Source organism: Fomitopsis serialis, assembly GCF_022376445.1.
Source record: "Fomitopsis serialis strain Sig1Antser10 chromosome Unknown B0H18scaffold_3, whole genome shotgun sequence".
Classification (NCBI taxonomy): Eukaryota; Fungi; Basidiomycota; class Agaricomycetes; order Polyporales; family Fomitopsidaceae; genus Fomitopsis; species Fomitopsis serialis.
Window position 1 is genome coordinate 649 of NW_025954963.1, and position 20,194 is coordinate 20,842.

The 20,194-nt window shown below is 56.8% G+C and overlaps 9 protein-coding genes across 9 annotated transcripts; 6 read left to right on the plus strand and 3 right to left on the minus strand.

Moving 5' to 3' along the window:
- Positions 1-250: 250 nt before the first annotated feature.
- On the plus strand, positions 251-2,947 carry B0H18DRAFT_1163442 (P-loop containing nucleoside triphosphate hydrolase protein; the record flags this gene model as incomplete). The annotated part of the gene is made up of 11 exons (XM_048035824.1): positions 251-503; positions 555-635; positions 687-1,077; positions 1,243-1,337; positions 1,387-1,460; positions 1,514-1,712; positions 1,765-1,838; positions 1,896-2,067; positions 2,118-2,674; positions 2,734-2,802; positions 2,855-2,947. The coding sequence occupies exons 1-11, from the start codon at positions 359-361 to the stop codon at positions 2,945-2,947; spliced, it is 1,950 nt and encodes a 649-aa protein (XP_047899434.1). The 5' UTR covers positions 251-358.
- A 278-nt stretch (positions 2,948-3,225) lies between these two features.
- On the minus strand, positions 3,226-3,872 carry B0H18DRAFT_1113524 (uncharacterized protein; the record flags this gene model as incomplete). The annotated part of the gene is made up of 6 exons (XM_048032960.1): positions 3,226-3,300; positions 3,352-3,363; positions 3,491-3,501; positions 3,555-3,656; positions 3,707-3,773; positions 3,834-3,872. 6 exons carry the CDS (start codon positions 3,870-3,872, stop codon positions 3,226-3,228), a joined length of 306 nt encoding a protein of 101 aa, XP_047899435.1.
- Positions 3,873-5,756: 1,884 nt separating this feature from the next.
- B0H18DRAFT_1113525 (Rft protein-domain-containing protein) lies at positions 5,757-7,522 on the minus strand (the record flags this gene model as incomplete). Its single annotated transcript, XM_048032961.1, has 5 exons — positions 5,757-5,814; positions 5,870-6,348; positions 6,405-6,568; positions 6,621-6,781; positions 6,828-7,522. The coding sequence occupies 5 exons, from the start codon at positions 7,520-7,522 to the stop codon at positions 5,757-5,759; spliced, it is 1,557 nt and encodes a 518-aa protein (XP_047899436.1).
- Positions 7,523-8,131: 609 nt separating this feature from the next.
- Positions 8,132-9,749, plus strand: B0H18DRAFT_868008 (uncharacterized protein; the record flags this gene model as incomplete). Its single annotated transcript, XM_048039910.1, has 5 exons — positions 8,132-8,461; positions 8,514-8,818; positions 8,880-9,033; positions 9,099-9,527; positions 9,621-9,749. The coding sequence occupies 5 exons, from the start codon at positions 8,132-8,134 to the stop codon at positions 9,747-9,749; spliced, it is 1,347 nt and encodes a 448-aa protein (XP_047899437.1).
- On the minus strand, positions 9,444-10,733 carry B0H18DRAFT_311183 (uncharacterized protein). The gene has a single exon (XM_048037504.1). It carries the CDS (start codon positions 10,549-10,551, stop codon positions 9,895-9,897), a length of 657 nt encoding a protein of 218 aa, XP_047899438.1. The 5' UTR covers positions 10,552-10,733; the 3' UTR covers positions 9,444-9,894.
- On the plus strand, positions 10,634-12,615 carry B0H18DRAFT_1163486 (uncharacterized protein; the record flags this gene model as incomplete). The annotated part of the gene is made up of 6 exons (XM_048035825.1): positions 10,634-10,921; positions 10,978-11,151; positions 11,205-11,561; positions 11,614-11,792; positions 11,841-11,916; positions 11,976-12,615. The coding sequence occupies 6 exons, from the start codon at positions 10,634-10,636 to the stop codon at positions 12,282-12,284; spliced, it is 1,383 nt and encodes a 460-aa protein (XP_047899439.1). The 3' UTR covers positions 12,285-12,615.
- A 379-nt stretch (positions 12,616-12,994) lies between these two features.
- On the plus strand, positions 12,995-14,271 carry B0H18DRAFT_868202 (uncharacterized protein; the record flags this gene model as incomplete). Its single annotated transcript, XM_048039922.1, has 3 exons — positions 12,995-13,505; positions 13,553-13,709; positions 13,761-14,271. The coding sequence occupies 3 exons, from the start codon at positions 12,995-12,997 to the stop codon at positions 14,269-14,271; spliced, it is 1,179 nt and encodes a 392-aa protein (XP_047899440.1).
- A 1,554-nt stretch (positions 14,272-15,825) lies between these two features.
- On the plus strand, positions 15,826-17,905 carry B0H18DRAFT_311534 (uncharacterized protein). Its single transcript, XM_048037505.1, has 7 exons — positions 15,826-16,071; positions 16,134-16,616; positions 16,669-16,729; positions 16,780-17,042; positions 17,098-17,169; positions 17,227-17,681; positions 17,738-17,905. Exons 1-7 carry the CDS (start codon positions 16,014-16,016, stop codon positions 17,759-17,761), a joined length of 1,416 nt encoding a protein of 471 aa, XP_047899441.1. The 5' UTR covers positions 15,826-16,013; the 3' UTR covers positions 17,762-17,905.
- Positions 17,906-18,770: 865 nt separating this feature from the next.
- Positions 18,771-20,132, plus strand: B0H18DRAFT_1206515 (heme oxygenase). Its single transcript, XM_048036176.1, has 3 exons — positions 18,771-19,113; positions 19,167-19,630; positions 19,681-20,132. The coding sequence occupies exons 1-3, from the start codon at positions 19,046-19,048 to the stop codon at positions 20,025-20,027; spliced, it is 879 nt and encodes a 292-aa protein (XP_047899442.1). The 5' UTR covers positions 18,771-19,045; the 3' UTR covers positions 20,028-20,132.
- Positions 20,133-20,194: the final 62 nt, after the last annotated feature.

A 20,194-nucleotide genomic window follows, 5' to 3' on the forward strand; every position in this document is an offset into this window, starting at 1 on the left:
CGGAGAGAGAGCCGAGCTCGGGCTGATCGACTCGCGCCTGGGAGGGTGGCAATTGCCGATCTGCATTTTCTGTACTGCTCTCTGCGCCCATGTCTGCTTACATAAATCCTTGCCTCTTATCCCCCTCTCTGCCGGTGCGGCCCTTCACAAGAGCTCGTTGCACTCCCCGCTAGAAGCAGTGGCCCGCAACCTGCCACCAACATGGCCAAGATTTCCGCCTCAAGGGCATATCTCGCATGCATAGGAACGCAGTCGGCGACGCACAGGCCCGCAAAGCGAAAAGGCGAAGCCATGCTTGGGTAGACGTGTCTGACGATGACTTGCACGTCAAGTCTGCGGCAAAACACAAAATAAGCCGATGAAAGGTTCACCAAACTCGGTACTGCGTACGGATGGCTCTCTGAGAAAGAAGCGGCGATTTGGTACGCCTGGAAAGCCCTTGTCGCACGGCTCTTCGTCCCAGTCGGTACAGGCACAACGAGCAGGGCTACCTATTGCCACAGGTATGTGTGTACTCCCGTTGAGATCTTTGTGAAGACTGACATGCTAGCTAGGTAAACGTGCCCTCATTGAGGAGATTCGTAAAAACGATGTCAGCATTTTGGTCGGTGAGACTGGTTCAGGCAAGACAACACGTACGTCTCATTTATCTATATATTCTGCCGCAGTCTAACTGCGTGTACCAGAGGTACCCCAATATCTGCTCGAATCGGGCATCGCGGGTCAAGGTATGATCGCAGTCACCCAACCGCGAAAAGTGGCCGCCACCTCTCTCGCCGCCCGAGTAGCAACAGAACAGAACGTCTCAGTCGGCAGTCTAGTTGGTTACTCAGTACGGTTCGACGAAGCGTCGTCAGACGAAACCCGGATAAAATACGTCACGGACGGCATGCTGGTTCGCGAGCTGCTTGGCGACCCCCTCCTGTCACGGTACAGCGTAGTCATCGTAGATGAAGCGCACGAGCGGACATTACGCACAGACCTTCTCATTACCAACTTGAAGGACATTCAGCGAAGGCGCAATTCCCCGTCGGATGTTAAGGGAAAGAGCTCAGCGGCGAAGCTCAACCCGCTGAAGTCGTCATCATGAGTGCTACGCTGGACGCTGAGAAGTTCAGCAAATTCTTCGACGAGTAAGAGGATACTCTATGATCAACCTGCGTGAAGTTGAACTTGTCTCCGACAGTGCAAGGATCGTGTACATCAAGGGTCGCCAACACCCCGTCACTATATACCACACAGCGTCAGCCAACCAGACTATGTGGATGCCGCGATGCGCACATTCTTCCAAATACACACAGACCAGCCACCTGGTGATGTCCTAATCTTCTTACCAGGTACTATGAATTGCTAGGTCGGAAGCTTTTGACTAAATGTTCATCACAGGGCAGGAAGATATCGAGGGCTTAGAACGATCGATACAGCTATACGTAGATAGACTCCCTAAGGATATACCTTCCGTGGGTTCCCCATTCTCTTAATCTTACAGTGTGACTAACAGTTTTATATGCAGATCGTAGTGTGCCCAATGTATGCCGCCCTACCACCCAGTCAACAAGCGCGAATATTCACGCTCGCTCCGGCCGGGTACCGAAAGTGCATCCTCGCTACCAACATCGCGGAGACCTCCATCACCATACCTGGTATCAGATACGTTATTGACACGGGCAAATGCAAGGAGAAGCGATACGTTGCGCGTGACTCAGGGACTGGTGAGCGCGACTGTGCATCTGAGCCTGGGGTTGCCGTTGACTGTACACCAAGGCTTCGATACTCTGCTCACCAGAGACATTACGAAGTCGTCCGCCATGCAACGCGCCGGGCGTGCCGGTCGGGAGGTAGGCTGCCCCACTCCTTCGCGCAAGATTGTACGTGACATCTAACCGTCGATCTAGGGGCCAGGTTTCTGCTTCCGCTTGTACACCGAAGATGCGTTCGACGCTATGGCGGAGTCCGCTGAACCTGAGATTAGGCGGTGCGCCCTCACATCGAGTATGTTGCAGCTCAGATGCCTCGGGCAAGACATCGAGGAGTTGGACTTCATGGACAAACCCGACCAGGAAGCTAGTGAGTACGCCCAACCCCGTCCGTAGGATGCAACGCTGACGCTGCTTCAGTCGGCGCGGCGCTGAAGACGCTCTATCTCCTGGGGGCGTTGGACAACAAGAGATGTCTCACCAAGCTCGGGCGCGACATGGCAGTGTTTCCCCTAGAACCCAACCTCGCGCGGGCTGTCGTCGCCTCGCGCGAGTTCGGGTGCACGCTTGAGGTGATCGACATCGTCTCCGTGCTCTCCGCGTCCTCCAAGCTCTTCTTCGACTCGACCGACGAGCGCGAGGCGGCGTCCGAGGCGCGCCGCAAGTTCCGGCACCGCAGCGGGGACCACATGACCGTCCTCAACGTCGTGCGTGCCTACCAGGTGGTCGCCGCGGCGGAGAAGAAGAGCGGGCGGAGGGAGTGGTGCAAGCGGCAGTTCTTGAACGAGCGGTGTCTGGCGGAGGCGCAGGACATCCGTGACCAGCTGAGGGAGGTGTGTACGCGAATGCAGATCGATTGGAAGACGTCGTGTGGGGAGGACGAGCAGCCAGTGTTGAAGTGCCTGGTTCGGGGATTGGTGCAGCATGCGGCATACCTGCAACCCGACGGGTCGTACAAACAGCTAATGGGACCTTCGGTGCGTCTTTAGCAGATCTCTGTTAGCGGATTGCATCTGAGGGGGTATCGGTCGAACAGATTGTCAAGATCCACCCTTCGTCCTCGCTATGTGACAAGAAGGTACCCGTGATTATCTACGACGAGCTGGTTAGTGTACCTTGTCTGGAATCCCTACGATGGCTCACCCCGCCTATGCCAGGTGTACACGACCCATATCTACGGTCGCGGCGTGTCAGCGGTACCACGCAGTTACATAGCCGAGGTGCCTGTCTTGAATGTCAAAGGCACCTGAATGCCCACGGTGTATTCCACCAACTGGTTGGTTCCTCTTCTTGGGTTCCTCTTCTTGCAGGACACGCTATGGATATAGATCACTACACAAGGGGTCACAGCCTTCATGGTCATGGAAGACTCGAAGAGTATGCACGTTCTGATCATGAGGTAACGCTATTTCGTTCGCGTGATGTTACAGGAGAGGGCACACATTACAGATTTACATGTCTGACGCGTCATTATACGGTGAGTAGAAGGTGTTGAAAAGATGAAGAGGTGTCGTCTCGAGGACGCTGCTCATTGCGGTGCGTCCTTGGGATTGTAGGTGGCCTCGCCCTTGAGGATCTTCTCACCGGTCTCCTTAGTTCCCGGCTATCCAGCGATGAGCGTACGGCCTCTCCAATCACAGATGCACAGACATACCTGACGCAGTACCTGGTAGAAAGCCATGTCATCAGTGGATATTTCAGGACAATGAGGTAAGGTCGACTCGCCGTTCCTCGAATTTGCTGCGTATGCGGTGATGGGTCAGAAACAAATGGTAAGAGACGGTACTGCATACCTTGGCGTAACCTGAGGCGGCGTCAGCGATGACGTCTCTAGGCAAAAGCTGCAGGTTAACTTACCGACGACCTCTTCCGCGAAGGATTGCTTCCTTGCTGGCTGCTGGATGATGATAGGCGGTGGAGCACCGGGAGCTTGTTCGTTAGGGGATGCTGCAGAATTGTCTGATGGTGTAAGTCAAATCAATTCGCACATGGGAGGCATGAGAACATACTCTGGACACCGTGCTCTATGTGAGCTGCCTCAGGGACTTGAGGGGATGCAGGAGCGACGTGTTCGTTCTGTGATTGTGTAGAGTGGTGAGTGGCACCCAGGCGCTTATCGAATATGTGTATGCTCACGTTCTGCACGCCGGTATCTGCATGCTCGATCGAAGACATACTGGCTGATGGGAGTACTAGGTACTATGTGAGGATGCAAGCGTTGGTCGTGACAGCTAGTTGCAGAACATTAGGCGCAGACGAACGCGCGCGACATATGATGACAAATAAGCGCCGCGCCTTGGCCGCGCCACAGTTGACGTTGGTTCACCCACTTCTGCACCATCATGTTTTTACGGCTTCACAGTCGTCTGCACTAGCACCTGTACCGAGCAATAGCGACGCGGTCACGTTCCTCGGACACCCTATTAATGTATATTCCATTGAGAGTAGTAACAATGCAATAATGCCTCCCCTACACCACTGCTTGCAGTCAGCTACAATGGACGAGTCCGACAGACGTCGTAGACCTGGGTGTAGAAGGCAGATACACGTTCAATTGTCTGCGGGCACTGGCCGGTACTCCTGCAAGGCGTCCACGGGATCGTGTTCAGCGAGTCGCAAGACATGTCTCTCATGACGGTTGCTGCAGGACAATCGATGCAACGCAAAAACATGGTGGTGCGAGGTGTGGTGAGGTGGGTAAACCGACGTCTTCGTGTGGATAGCGCCTATTTGTCATCATATGTCGCGCGCGTTCGTCTGCGCCTAATGTTCTGCAACTAGCTGGAAAGAGGAGAGCAAGAGGCGGTTTGCGAGACGGGCAGCACGACAAGATGAAGTACCACGACCGTTCGCCACAATGACCTCACCCTTGCCCGAAACGGGCGTCACCTTCGCCTTGGGCCTGGGGCTGGTCATCGCTGGTCTCTATCTGGTCAGACTTTCGATCTCCTCGACCAGTCAAATCATATATAGTGTTTGTTGTTCAGTACGCGACTCTGTCCATCTGCTACCCCTGCACAATCCTTGTATTCGCCTCCGCTTCTACGCGCCGTGAACGCGTGATAATCTCTGATAGACGCGACGAGATACTATAGTAACTTAGGAGGCCTTCGTCTCCGTGCTGCATGTGAGCTTTCGAAGCTTCTAGTAGTTCTACTGTACACGTTGCAGGCTATCAGCCTGCCCTCAACGACGTATGGTATCTGAGCCACGCTGCCCATCTCTCCTTTCTTCGGACTCCCATCATCCGGAGCTAACCCACGGCTCGTAGGTGTACAATCCAGTCCTTGATTTCAACCATTCTGACCAGACGTGGTATGTATAGCCACGACCGTCAGGGCTGCAGAACTGACTCTTCCCCAAGTGGACCCACGTCTACCTCTGGTGGGATGGACAGACTGAGGCATCACCGTTAACGGAGCCAGACACCCTCGTGCTCGCGAGGTGTCAGAATACCCAGTGTTAGTCTACCCTCACCATCTGATTGCTGTCCTCACTCACCGAGCAACACATCTAGGATCGTCGATCACTGCCTGCATCAGGATAGCCTGATGCGGGCTACATGCATTGCTGCATGTGAAGTGCAGAGCGCACTTCGGGAAGAAAATCAAATAACCCAGGACATATGGCCATACCCACATACCCAAATACCCATGCCGGTCGAATCTCGAAATCGAAGCCTCCTGTGTCGGCCAACTATCAGTTCAGATGTAGAGGGCCAGGCCGAGGCGAGATCTCGCTAGCCATACCTGTATGAAGTGTAGTCACGTCACAATCTACATTTCGTACCTCCATACGTCCTTGTGGCGCGAGTGAGCAGAACCTAGCGTGCCAGATGCACCAGAGATGCACGTCGACTTGCGTTTGCCATGTCATGAGCAGACATACCGGGAGTGTTCCTTCCGCAGTGAAAGCTGTTCCAATGCATCATGCGTACATGCTATAATCGCACATGCATTATGCAGTGCCGCAGTGCCGCAGGACCACGCAAAGGCCATACAGATAAGAGGAAAGAGCATCCGATGTGCATTCGCGCACATCATATACGTATATACAACGCTACCGTTTTCGTAGCGACGAGAACAACTGGACGAAGGTCGTCCTCTCAAAAATGAAGCTGCAAACGAGCTTGTTAGTACTATGTCGCTGCCGGCAACCGCAGACAGACGCACCACGCAAGTAGACACCCAGCGAGACAACACACTGCCGTCGCGACATGTCCCCCCTGGTCCACAAGTCGCTTCGGGGCATCCCTAAACACCCTCTCACTCCACCTCGTCGCCCCCGCCGCGCAGGCAAACACCACGAGCACCGGCAGCGGCGGTACGGCCATCCTCCAGCCAACCAAGTCCCGCCCGCCCTTCTCGCGGAAGAACCGCACCGCGAACCGCCACGCGTACAGCGCCCTGCACAGCAGATTCACGACGTTCGCCCAGACCAGGCCCGCGTCGCCGAGCCCCGCGCCCTTCGCGAGGCCGACGGCGACGAGGACGAAACCGAGCGAGAACGCGAAGAGCCAGCGGCTCTGTCTGTGCAGATCGGAGGGCGACGCGGCGGACGCGAAGAACGCCTCGAGGACGCCGTTAAAGGCCATCATGGGGATGTAATAGACGTACGTGCGCAGGATCGTCGGCGCGGACGTGTGCAGGTACTTCGGGGGAGGACGAGGGAGAGCGCGAGGGGCAGGTACGGCGGGCCGAAGGTGACGAGGAGGAGGAGCAGGTGCGTGAAGAGCAGGAGGAGGGCGAGGAGTACGTTTGCGGCGGAGCGCAGGGCGCCTGGGTCTGGCTTCTGGCCCGATAGGCTTTTGGAGAAGAACACCCTGGACGTCTCCTCGATGGGCTGGAAGACCATGCGGGCGACCAGGGAGCCTGGCGCGCATCATCTCAGCTGCTGTCAGTTCCGAAACAGAAGTCATCGCACCGTAGTTTGAGGCAACCGCGTAGCCACCTTGGTCTGCCAAAGGACTCAGCCGGGAGACGAGGAACTTGTCGCCCTCAGTGAGAAAATGCTTCACCACGGACTGGCCCGCCATCGCAGCCGAGAGACTGAGCAGGGATGGATCAAAATACTTGGAGACCACACTGCAAAGCGTCAGCGCCCCACCAGACGAGAGGCGGGTAGACACACTTGCCATGCACCTCCGTGGTGATCTTCCTCGGCCAGAGACTAACGCCATGACCATACGCGTGAACGTACGTCAGGAGGACTGCGAGTCCATAAGCGGCCTGGCCCAAAGCAAAGGCGACCAAGGCCCACTCGGCGTCGCCGATCACGAGTACTGCGAACGCTGCAGTGGTCTTCGTGACCACGGCGATTCCTTCGGCTCTGACGCGAAGGTCGAAGCGCAGTTCGTTTTGCGTGCGGATGTACAGAGACTCAGAGAGGAGTTCCAGGCAGGCCGCGACAGCATATATCGTAACGCTCATGCGAAAGTGCGGCTGCGATGCGGTGGCCTCGGATGTGCTAGCGACGTAGAAGAGCGTTATGAGGATTGCGGCGGGTATACCCAGCAAGGTAGGCAGGACCGCGATGTTCCCTACGAGCAGCTGGTGCGTAGCATCCGAAGACTTGGTCGCAGAGCCGCTGGATGAGCGGAGGAGGGCATTGCGTACGCCTTCGCGGGATAGAAAGAGGATAGTGGAGAGCAGGAGCTCGAACTGGATCGCAGCGGTGCCGAAGACTTGCGGGGAGACATAGCGGACGAGGGCCTGGTTCAAGATGAAGGTAAAGACACGAGAGAAGAACTGGAGGAGGAAGAGGGAAGAGGCGGATGCGAGTGCTTTGGTGAACAGGTCTGGCCTTGGTGGGTCCGAGGACGCCATCTCTACGCGACCTTGGTGGCGGACGTCTGCAGCGTGGCCCGGATTGGTTGAGCGCTTGTCGCACGTGACGTGCTATGACGCGACAGTACTCGGGTTCATCCTCCTCCCTCTCTCTTCTCTCTGAGTCTCTGTGGCAACTCTGTGGTAAACTCGCACCCAAGTGCACATCCTCCTTCAACACCATGAGTTATCCGCAGTCTTCGTGGTCATCATCAGTCGTGTGCATCGCCACAAATAATGCGATGTACAGTAAGCTCCGACGGTGACAGTCTGCCAGCCAAACTTAGCCTCATCTAGTCCGCCGGGAGCTTCGTACTCTTAATGTGGTCCCCCTTACCGCCGCTGGCCCATGTATACCCAGCAGGTGTATCTCCCAGCCCACGCCCTGGCATTCAGATTCCTGTGGGTACCTCGGTCCAAGAACAGCAGGTCGCACACAGACCGCCACCATCTTGACTTTGGATAGTTCCGTGACGTGCGTGCCGTCCTTCGATCACGGAGTGTGTCCACATTCGCCCTCTATACATTCAAGCCTGACAGCGTGTGCACTCGCCCTCCGCCCATCTCCTCCTCCCCCCAACCGCCCCCGTCGCCCTGCGCAACCTCCCCATGCGCCACCCCTTCGCTAACGTCCAATACTACGCAAGCGAGTTACATTCTGATGATGCATACGACTCCGAGGACGCTCCCTCCTCAAACGAGAAGTCCTCCCTCCAGCACGCCCTTGTGATACCTCCGCGCTGGCCACAACCGGAATTAACACCCTCCGTGTTCCACCCTCAAGAACCGGCCCAGGTGGTGAAACAAACCCGCAGACTGGCCGTGTTGCTCGGCGGACTAGAGCCTGGCTCCGTAATCCCAACCTACCGCCCTGGCGGTACCGTGAACGGCTCCCTTGCTATTCTGAGCCCGTCGGAGCTGCTCTCGGTGCACGTGGCTGTACGTGGGATCCCTCTGAGCGTTCCTGCAGTTCTCGACTGACGTGCTGCAGGTACATGGGTACATCAACATTAGCGAAATCGCCGGCGCGGGGCGAACCCTTACGGAGGTACTTCACGAGGACCTCTACGCGTGGAACTCAGAGTGCAGTCCTCCGCTGCCTTTGAGGATCCCCTTCAAGTACACCCTCCCTTCGCATTACCCCGATCCCAGCTGTGGCGAGCGTCTTCCGCTCCCACCGACCTACCACGCGTATCTCTCCGGTATCCCCGGCTTCACTGTTAATGTGTCATATCACATTGCGGTAGACATGCTCTATACGAAGCGCCAAGGACCATCGTGGCGAAAGCGCAGGTGGTAAGCATATCTCGTGAGTCCTCGCCCGGCTATTTGGAGACTTACCAGGGCGGCCGCGCAGCTTGCGAGTGCCTCTGCAATTGCAATATTTCACTCGTCCTGCCGCGTGCGGTCCCTTTCGCCTCAGCTCGGAGCAGAACGCGGCTGGCCCGCGCACATTGTTCACGTTCCACATGCCATCTAGACAGACTAGTCGCGCCCAGATAGAGACACATGTCAGTCCTCCCGAGTCCCGTGTACGATCAGACTAGCTGTGCTTACCGCATTGTGTGCGACGCAGGTATTCCTACCGCAATCGCAAATCTGTAGCCTTAAAGAGCCCATTCCTTTCTTCGTAACTTTATTCGGAAACGAGGCGGTCCTCGCGCCGTTCCTCCGTTATGCGCCGTCCTCGGCATCCTTCCATCCCTTGTCATCACCGTCGGAAACATCTATCGACTCATTGCAGCGCGCTCTGAAGCTGCGGCAGAGCACGCCTTCGTGCCCACTGCGCATCATCTTACAAAGGACCACAGCAGTCGACGTGGATCGCGCCGGCGTTCCCTGCGTCGAAGGCCGCGTCGGTCAAGACTTTGCCTCGAAGAGCATCGGCCAAGGCGCGATCCACAACGTCAGCCGGGGCCCAAGGTCGATAACCTGGGCGGGGACCATCACGGTCAACGCAGACATCGCCTCGGGTGGGTTCGTGGCGAGTGGGCTGAGAGTATCGGTGAGTGGGACGATAGCAAAGAGGAGCTGCGGGATACTGTCCGCATGCTCTCGCGCGCGAGCGGCAGTCCGCTGACGTTGGGTGCTCGTGCAGGACAGCATCGTGGTCTCTATCAAGCCGCCGGAAGTATCACGGAGCCGCTGGATGCCACTGTGTGAGACGATAGCGGTGCGACTGACCACGGAGTCGTATGGGTGCTCCGCCGCTGTGCCCGTAGCCTGAGGGAGGATGGTCAGAATGAGGAGCCTCGACGAGCCTGAGCTCCTTTTGTTCTTGGATTGGCTTCGCCCGGGCGTGGGGGACGTTCTCATCGACACGTGTATATTATTACAGACGGAAGCATCTGCTCGCTGTGCGTAGATGTGCCTCATGTACTGAGAGAACAGCCGTATGTACCTCGGAGAATCCAGCCACCGTTACGAGAGGGCCGAGGCACTGGAGACGTATCCAGCTGGGTGCAGCGAACGCAGAAGAAGAGGCAAAAATAAGAGCAGAGCGTGAGCGTGGATGGCGAACGAGCGAGGAACGTTTGCGCGCGAATGGCGGGCGGTGGGAGAGGGTGGCGAGGCGGAGAGTGGCGGATGTGGCGATCGTGCGTGGCTGAGAAGGGCAAGCGGCGGCAGTTTGGTCGAGGAAGAGAGGGAGAACGGATGGTGCGCCGGGGCACGCGGTCAGCCGGCGGTCCAGCATATGGACGACTCGTTGTGGACTCCGCACTCGCGGGGTGGAATCTCCGAGGCGTGTTTGAGCCAGAATCATTCTCTCGCGTGCGCTGCGCGCGTAGCGGGGTGCGTCCGATCGTGATGTGGTGCCGTGTGGCCGCAGCTTTCACATCATGCTGCCCACTTTGTGCTCGAGCAGGCCGTCGACGGCGACAGCGAGGGCAGGTCAGACTGGAGAGGCAGGCCGAGGCGGGGGAGCGTGGGGGACGGGGACGAGGACGGTTGGCGGAGGAAGGGACGATAGCCTCTGCACACGCACATGTTGCCCGGAAGCTCTGACTCAATGCCGAAGTGGAGTCCATATGGACCGCAACTTGGGCGGCATCTCTCCCCTAAAAGCTGACCAACTCCTCCAATGCACCCATCGCCGCTCGCGTTTCCCTCATGTCGGCGTCCAGCCTGCCCGCCTACAGGCCGCCCTCCTTCGCCCGCTCCCCCGCGTCCCCCGTCTACACCCCAGAGCCCCAGGCCTACGAGCAGCGCCTCGCCCTCAACCGCATCCGCGAGCGACCCTCCACCGAGTTCGTCAAGCAGTCCAAGACCGGCGGACTGAGTCTGCGCCTCAGCGAGCAGGAGGACAATGCGTCCCTTCCGGTGTACGGGTGTGGCGACTCGGTGGAGGGCACGGTCGACCTGGTAAAGCCGGAGAGCGCGAGTGGTGTGGAAGTCAGGGTGAGTCCTCTCTACGCGTTCTGCAATTCGGCCCATGACCGTCGCGCCGCGTCCAGGTCGAGGGCAGCATCCGTCTGAAGGAGATAGCGGAGGGCGGCACCACGTCGCATAAGTTGTGTTTGTCCGTCGTCACGCTCTGGAACCGCGAAACAGACCGGACACCGTGTCCTGCCTCTCTGCCGTTCAGCCTAACGCTGCCGACGACCTTCTCGGATGGCAAGGAGACATATGTCAGTCCCTCTCGCCGTGTCTCTCGCCGCTTCCACTCAAGGGTAGTCTCTAGCCTCTCCCACCTACACACCAAGCGCGTTTGCCGGGCGTGCCGGGTTTTGACGCCACAATAGAATACATCGTCTGCGCCGTAGTGCACAAGGGCAAAGCCTCGAGCTTGCTGCGCATTGGAAGCAGGTGTGTACCGGCGCGAACCAGTTTGCGGCCGTGTCTCAACTTTCTTGGTCTGTCCAGTACTGTCTGCACGCCCTTTATTTATTACCCGCGTTCTCGCCCCGCCGTTCCACTTCCGCGAGCAGCTCGACAGCTCGCCGGAGGCTACCCCGCCTATCTCGACACGCCGGACTGGCGCTGCTACAAATCCGTCATGGCACCCAAGGTCCCTGGCTTGAACGACATTATGACGAAGGTTTGCGGCCTGCGGCTCCCATTGTGAAATTATGCTGACTTGTTGTGTCTAGTTCTACGTTCCCGCCGCGAGAGTGTTCAGCTTGTCCGAGCCTATCCCGTTCTACGTCATGTTCGCGTCGTCGGCCATCTCACTCGCTGCCTTTCTGCCCCTTGGACCGACGACCACCCGGCTATCCGGCCGCCAGCCCACCCGTGTGCAGCTCCTCCGGCAGACGAACGTCGACGTCCGGTATGTCGTGCCTGAAAGCCCGGATGCTGTCGCTGACCGTCATTCCAGGAACGAAACCGTTTTCGGGACCAAGACGGACATCTGGCAGACCGTCGAGATCGGTGAGGGCGCCTTTAGGCACATGGTACGTCTCACCGCAAGCGAATAAGCTTTTCAACGTGCTGACGGGCCATGGCTGGTCAGGGTGACGGCCCGGACTGGATCTGCTTCTCGGGGGAGCTTCGCGTCAACGGCCAAATTAAGATCGGAGGCTTCAAGGCGGGAGGCCTGTCCTTGAAGGATTACCTCGTCCTGTCCATGACGCCGCCCGACCCCGTGAAGACGCCGTTCAACGAACTCCGTCAAGTGGTTCCTGTCCGTCTGACGACCGACCCGTGGTCGAGCGACGGCGCCGGTCACACCTTCTCGGCATCCGATTATTCAATACCTATCCTTGCTTCCGAGTCCCGCCATCCTGTCAACGCACCAGTCCCCGGCTACCGCCCTGCATGAATGCATATCGACTCGCCCCATCTTGCAACTGGAACCTCGCAACTCAGCACCGCACCCCGCACCCTCAATACATGCACGCACACCTTCGCATTTTGTCTAGACATTCTCGCTAATGTTGCACTATACGTACAGGGAGGACCCTTCTGTAGCCAGCATACGTCGTCGTATAATCTGCTCAGCGACGGCGCTATAACATAGCATTGTAGCGATAATGAACCGCCGAATTCTGTCCTCTTTCGAGCCTCCTGCAATAGTAATTTACTAGACTCATCTCGTATGCGGGTTCTGCCCACTCTCATAACTTATACAAATCGAAAACGACATTTTCCGGCGTACTTATTCTTGAACTATGTGGATGCTTGTTTGAGCAATGTGGTATTCATCTTCGACGCATCTCAGCGCGCCGCGATGATCTGCGTTCAATTGACATCGACTGGCATTGTGGCGCAGATGGCTACGGAAATGGCCGGTGGATTCGTGTAGACGCCGATGGTGTGAAACACGTGAAGGCTGCGTGAAGGCGAGACATTGCATCAAGCGCCCGCCCGTCCCGCGTCCAGACTGGGACGACGACCACCATCCTGCCTCCGCACTGCCTGCCCGCCATCCCCGCCATCCAGCCCAGGCGCACCCAGAGCCTGCGTCACTCCTCTTTTACTCTACTTACGACTGTACCATATCTTCTTCCTTAACGATATTCGCGCATAATCATGGTCCATCTCCTCGCCCTCCTCGCCCTCTCTGGTCTCGTCCTCGAAAGCCGCTCTCATCCGGTCGACTGGTTGCGCAAATTCTCGACCAGCGGAAGAGAGGAGAATGGCTGGCTCTGGGGCTGGGCGTGGGCCGCTGACGGCACCGTCTCAATCGTCGACAGATCGCCTCCAGTGACCTTCCCTGCGCGGCCGGCCTCCTTCGGCGCTGAGCTGGGCGATCCTCTTCTGGGATACGTGCTCCCGCTCACTGCCTTTACCGTCCCTTGCGACGATTTAAACTCAAACCTCACTTCTCACCATCGCGCTGATCCCGCCCTTGGTTGTCCGCAACTTTGTGTTCGCGGGCCTCACGAGCCCGATCCGAGTGAATCGTGGATCGCCCTCGTACAGAGGGGAGGTTGTCCGTTTGTCGAGAAGGCCCGGCAAGCACAGCAGCTCGGTGCGCGAGCTGTAGTAGTGGGCGGCGACAGAGACAGCCCGGATGCGCTGCTGAACATGTACAGCGAACGTATGTCCTCTTCGCTTCTGTCCGAGAAGCTTGGCTGATGATATCAGGCGACTCGTCTGACGTCGTTATTGCTGCTACCTTCATCCGTTATTGGGACTATGTCGAGCTGCTATCCATGATCTCCGCATCTAACACGACGCATTCCGGCATGAAAACGCTGTCCCTCCTTCTCAGCACGGAGTATTCAGCATGGGAATGGTACTCGTGAGCCCTGTTCTATGCATATACCTGCTCGCCTGACATTGTTTTGTATAGGCCTATCATCACCTTCATCGTCATTCTGCTGCTCCCCTCCATCCTGACGTTCGTCACCTTGCTCGTGCACCGTTATCGCATGTCTCGCCAAGCTCAGCGCGATCGTGCACCCGAAGAGGTCGTCCATAGCCTCCCTTGGCGAGTCTGGACGGGGACGGGTTGGGAGAAGCATGAGGCAGCGTTTCCTCGGCCAGACCCCCAGCACGACCCCGCAGCTCCGGAACCAGACGTCGAACAGGGCGTGAACAACCCTACTCCCTACCCCTCTACCTCACACGATGTCGATCTCCCCGAGTGGGTCGAGCAGCAAATGGAATGTGCCATCTGCCTCGAGATGTTTGCGAAAGGTGATCGGGTGAGAGTGCTACCCTGTCATCACATGTTCCATATGGACGAGGTGGATGAGTGGCTTATCCATAAGAAGAAACTCGTGTGTAGCGTTGTTGTCTTGCATATGCGCCGCCTACTCACCATTTGCGCTATCAGTGCCCCGTCTGCAAGATGGACGTAACATGCGCTCATCCTCCAGCGCCCCATCGATCTCATAGCGCGCCTCCGCCTCCAGAGGATGGGTCTGACGCAGATGACTCTGCTGCTGCTGCTGCTGCACGTGAGGAAGCTCCTCTGCCTGCACGCAGTATATCACCTGCGTCGGAACGAACGCCCTTGCTTCGGGACAATACAGCCCACCGGTACGAGGATACGTCTTGACGGCGTCAAGGCTGCTGTCGTAATGATCTCACGAGGCTCTTTTGTTCCCCCTCACCCAACTCTGCTGTACGTGTACTCTCATATCTTATACTGTAACGATTAGTACGATGACCAGCGTGCATACATGTACTGTCCGCGGCAGGCATTTGGCGTCTGGGACGCCCAGGCGCCAGCTTCTACTAATGTCAGCATCGAGTCTAACGCCTCTTGCAGGCTTCTCTTGCGGATTTAATATGGTTTTCTAACGACACACCCTGCATTACTGATGATCAGCCTAACGTCTGCATTCCAGGGTTCGATACTCAAGTGTCTACTCTCAGGCAAACGCCTCTCAGATCCTAGGGCTAGACCCCTGTATGGGTCAGGTTCCAGCTTCGGATGTCTCAGCTGAGTGTACCGCATGCTCCGTTGTCGCCGCGCAGGCACACGACGCGTCTCGCCCGCTCGGCACCTGGTCCGACATCTGAACCCGCTGCCGCAAGGCGAGACAATGAACCACTTGGACATCTAGCGGTTTTGTATGGGACACTCTTCAGTCACGTCGACCACAGGCCAGAAGGGGTGACATCACAATGCAGCAATGTCTGAAAGACCACTAGCCATGCTGCTGCAATGAGGCAGTCAGATGGTACTGATTGCAGAGTATTCGCAGGATCCCACCCGACGTTGCCGTATCCCTCTCTACGATCACCACAGTCAAGGACAAGGTGCGCATCGCCTACCCACGAATTATCTCCGTCGCTCCTGCAGTCTCCAGGACTTGCATCTTAGTTAGATTCATGTTCTTGAATAATCTGCAACCTGGTTCGCGACTTCTACCACAAATGGTCTAGAAACGCTTATTGTCTTCCGCCGACAAGGAACCATCTTCCCACATCGGGCGCGTCGGCAGTGCCGCATCGCGAGATTCAAGTTCGATGTTCTCAAAAGGCGGGGCTCTCGGTGAAGGCGCATCGACCTCGGTAGCATCTTCCCGCCCAATCAATATCAGATGGACGGCGACGGCGGGGACAAGTTGTCCGAACAATTGTCTGTCGCAACGTGGCGCTCATCAGCCCGGTGCGTATCCTCTCCCACCTGCGCCCCCCTTATTGTCTCGCCATCTTCGATTTCGCCTTCAGGATATCGGAGATGCCTCCCTTGACAAAAAAGACCTCTCCCCGTGAATTTAACTCACGAATGACTAAGCCCTTGCCCTCGACATTGTCCGCCGTTCCAGTGACTCCAGCGCCAGTTGCTGCAGGGATTTATACCATACCCTCCTCCCCCTTGCGCTCCCCTTATTGACCGTGACCGCCCCCTCTCTTGTTTACTCATCTCCACACGCAAATTCGACTTGTTCTTCAGGTATGGTGTTTGATCTGTCCCGCGCGAAACACTTCTCTGTACTAACGCCTTTGTTCATGAAAGGGGTTCCTTGCATCCGTGTATCCCACTACCTCTCTATATTCATTCCTCCTACGTCCCGTCAGGCTTGCTATATCTGAGGCTGTCATCTCGAGCGAAGCCACTTGCTCGCGATCATCCTTTCTGGGTTTCAGCATGCTTCACGAATTCCCGCCGTCACACGCCGAAACCGACATGCTGTTCAAGTCGTTCAGTAATGGTTCGTCTCCTGCCGTCCGGCAAGGAATATAGCGCTGACCTTTGTTATGATCGTAGAAACTCGATACAGCGATGGTCGTGACCGTTCAGTGTCTCCCCGCTCCGTGCTCGAATGCCCGCCGTTCGAGGTGCCTCTCAACAGTCCTCCCCCTCTGCACCCCGCGTTTCTTGTGTGGTGCCCGAAGACGAGGGGACTGGAGTTCGCACAACCCCCGTCGCCCCCTTCACCGTACTTTGGCGGGCGAAGGCGCCTCCCCTCCGAGATATCCACAATCTCTACCAGTTCTACAGATTCCTCGGGGTTCTTTGATGCCAGCGACCGCGAAGACGATTTTGAAGACTTTGCGTGGCCGCCCGTCCCGCCACCCACGCCCCTTTTGTATCAGGAGTCCGTGTCAGACACGGATACTGCCGAAGAACCGTACCAGCTGCCGGCTGCGGCGGCGGTCGAATACTTGGACAGACCTCCGATTTCGTCCCGTCATCTGCCGCCTGGTCACTCTTCGTTATACAGGCTCCCTAAAGACAACCTCTATAAGAGTATGTTTCGCCCATTTCTTCACGTGTGGGCTTTACTGACGCCAGCGAATAGCGAAACCGTGCAAGTTCTACTTCACGGACAAGTCATGCATCAAGGGAGACAAGTGTAACTTGTAAGCCAATTCCACACCTCGTTGCGTTCTGTTCTGATGCGTGCCATTAGCATCCATGACGAATGGGAACGTGCGCTTCGCCCCTCTCGCCCTAAGAGCGAAAAGCGAATGCCACCTCCCCTTTCTACCCTGGGTCGCCGGCCTACAGGTGAGGCGCCCAGGCAGCCCCACCCCACAACCCCGAGGCCGACAGAGCTTCATGCCCATGCACTACCGAAGCGACCTGCAGAGGATGCGCAGAGGGCGCGCAATCCAAACTTCTATCCCATCACATGGCGCGTCATCGGTGGCGGCGTTCTGATGGGCGGCAGACGTAAGTCTTATGACGTTTATTCGAAGTCTATTGTGATCGAGCGATCTTTCCGTAGGCGAAATCTGTCAAGAATTCATGGCTGGACGCTGCCATGAGGGCGCCGACTGCAAGTACGCGCATCCTGGTGGTACGTATGTCCTGCTATCATGCACTTCGCGGTACTGATCGGAAGCGATATTAGGAGATGACGGGGAAGACTCGTCACTCAGCAATCTGTATCCGTACATGTCCCCACTATCCCCGGTTCAAGAGGAACCGGCGTACGTTCCTTCTAACCATTCCCCTGTCGCCCTGCTACACCAACCCTCCATCTGTTCGCCGGTTCTGCGCTCCCCACCTCTGTCAGCACACATTCCGTCGTCTTACACAGACGAACGTCGTCGCCGCGGGCGGAGAGCCAAGAAGCCACTCACCATCATCCCCCCTCCCATACCTGAGCAGCCCGAGCTGGTGGGCTATTCTGCCCATCGGGTGCTGGACGGAAGTACGCTCCTTGAGTTGGAAACGTCGCCGCCACCAGCGGCGGAGACGCCCGACCTTTCGCCGGACCGTCTCGACGTTGCGTCTTTGGCGCGCTCACTTGTACGACCGTTGTCTACTCCGCCAAGTCTAAGCGGGCCACGACCTCAGGTAGTGAACGTACGTAATGTTTAGTGTCCTGATATGGGCGTCGTCAGCTCATCTGCTTCTCTTAGCTGTTCGCTGCAGAGATGCCTTAGGGCGGTGCTTCTATAGCAAAGCATCTTGGCCTGGGCTCACCCTGTTCATCGTTATTCGATCTTTCTGCATCGTGGTCTACGTACTGCATCACCGTTATCTGTTTCCCACTCACCCGCATACCCTCTCTCCATCCACGCATCTGCATCACATTGACCCCATCCGCTTTAGCGCGGATGTGAACATCGTATAGACTGTTTCGGTTTTACGTCGACGCACCTTTCCCGATCTCGTTATTGATTGCCATTATTGAACGGCGCATATATCCTTGTTGTGAAGATAAGTGTTAAATGGCTCGGATGCAGATGACGGGCGATGGCGCAACGCGGCTTCAAACCTTGCGACCTGTAATAAGCTGCCATGCACGATTAGATGGTCCGAGCCCACTTGGTCTGAACCCGTATAGCCAGACTATGACCTTCGTAGTTATGACTCGCGTGTCCTTTTGTGTCTCTGATCATCTGGTCAGGATATATATGTCACTACTTTCGCACATCGCACAAGAGTAGTAGTAGAGCGTACGATCGAGACGGGAACATCGCAGCTCGTGAAGCTTGCTGTTTTTGACCGCGACATTACGCCTTGATTACGCCGCTCACGGTCCTATGCCATGGCAGGTGAGTTCAGACGAGTTAGTAAAGTAGTGCACATTGCCCGATCCAGTATTTTGCTGGCGTATATGACGTGGTTTAGGATATCGACGTGCTGTAGTCACCAAATGAGTCTCTCATCAGCCCGGCTCAGGCTGCTAGAGAATCCGAACAACTCGGAGTCAATCTCTAAAGGATGCAAACAGCCTCCGTGCAACTCACCCAGTGCTATACACGTAAATTTAGTAGAGACCGAAAGCCAGGTCAAGAGGACTGCCTGTGGATGAAGCAGATGTCCTCCTCGTCCTCGTCTACTACTGCCAGTGTATCGGCGCCTATCTAGGTCACAGTGAGGATGTTAAGTTATCAGATAAGATACAGTAATGAGATGGGTCCGTGCCATCCGGACCTGGACCGACGTGCAGGCGCCCAGGCGTTGGAGCCGCTTTCTCCCTCCTTGGTTCCTCCCCAACCTAACATATAAACTATTTCCGAGCAGCTGTGCTTGCTCTCTTCGTCCCTCCTTTGCATTAAGCTCCGTGTGCTTCCTCCTTCCTCCGGTTTTCCCTTCACCCTCGCACCGATCATGTCGACAGAGCCAATATACGTCGACTTCTCTTTGCCCCTTGCCGAGCTCCTCCGCGAAGGCACCGCCATCGCACATGAAGAGGCAGCGAAGAGCAAGGGGCGACGTGGATGGTCCGAGGCGAGCTCGACAGGGAGGAGTACATCCGGTTCCTCATGATGCTTTGGCACGTATATGAGTACGTCTTTGCCTTGTAACCTAGCCATCGCGACCCTAACACCGTTCGCGTAGCACGCTCGAGCTTGGTCTTGAGCGGCATGCGTCACACTCAATACTTTCGTTCACCCACAACCCCGCTCTGCTGTCGCGCGCACCGGCTCTCTCTTCCGACATTGCCCACTTCTTGCAGACAGCGGACTGGCAGAATCACCCCTTGCACGTGGAGCTCATGAACGATCCTCCCGCCGCCCTCTCGCAATATCTGGAACGTCTGAAGGATATAGCATCGTCTGGAGACCCCTCTCCCCTTCTCTCACATGCATACGTGCGCTATATGGGCGACTTGAGCGGAGGCCAGGTCATTCGTGGCAGGGTCACCAAATCATACAGCCTTGAGGATGGGTTAGGCGTGTCTTTCTTTGATTTCAAGCCTCTGGGAGGAACAGGGACCGCAACCATTGGCGAGATGAGGAAGATCAAGGAATGGTATCGCGAGAACATGAACTCCGCTGTCGGTGACAATCAGGACCTGAAAGGCGAGTGTTCCCTCTGCCCAAAGTCGCCGAACGCTCATGACCTCTCACAGCGGACATCGTCGAGGAGGCGATCACGGCGTTCGAGCTCAACGGTGGGCTCTTCGCTGCCCTGCGGCCGCCATCCTTGCCTTCGTTGGAGGTCTGCATCCCCACTCTACCACCGTTGGGAGAACCCATCACGCCCGTTGATGGCAGCTTCAACAAACTATCAGGAGGCGGTGGATCAACGGTGCTGTACGAGTCAAAGGTGGCAGAGAAGATGTATCAGATGTCCGGCGTCATCGCGGTGGTCGCCGCCATGTCGCTGGCCCACTTCGCTCTGGTTGTCGGCGGGTTCACGGGAGACCGGGGCATGGCCAAGCTGGAGGCATTGAGGAGCTGGTGGTTTGCTCACTAGGCGGAGCATGTAAGGACGCGTTATATACAGACATCTACAGGTTCCTGCCGTTGTACCAGCCTCGCACGAACGTCATCCTGGAATGATACACGTCTGTGCTTAGTAGCTGCTGTTATCCCCGAGCGCACGGTGAATTGTCTGGTAGCGCCGGGTGATCGAGTGATCGA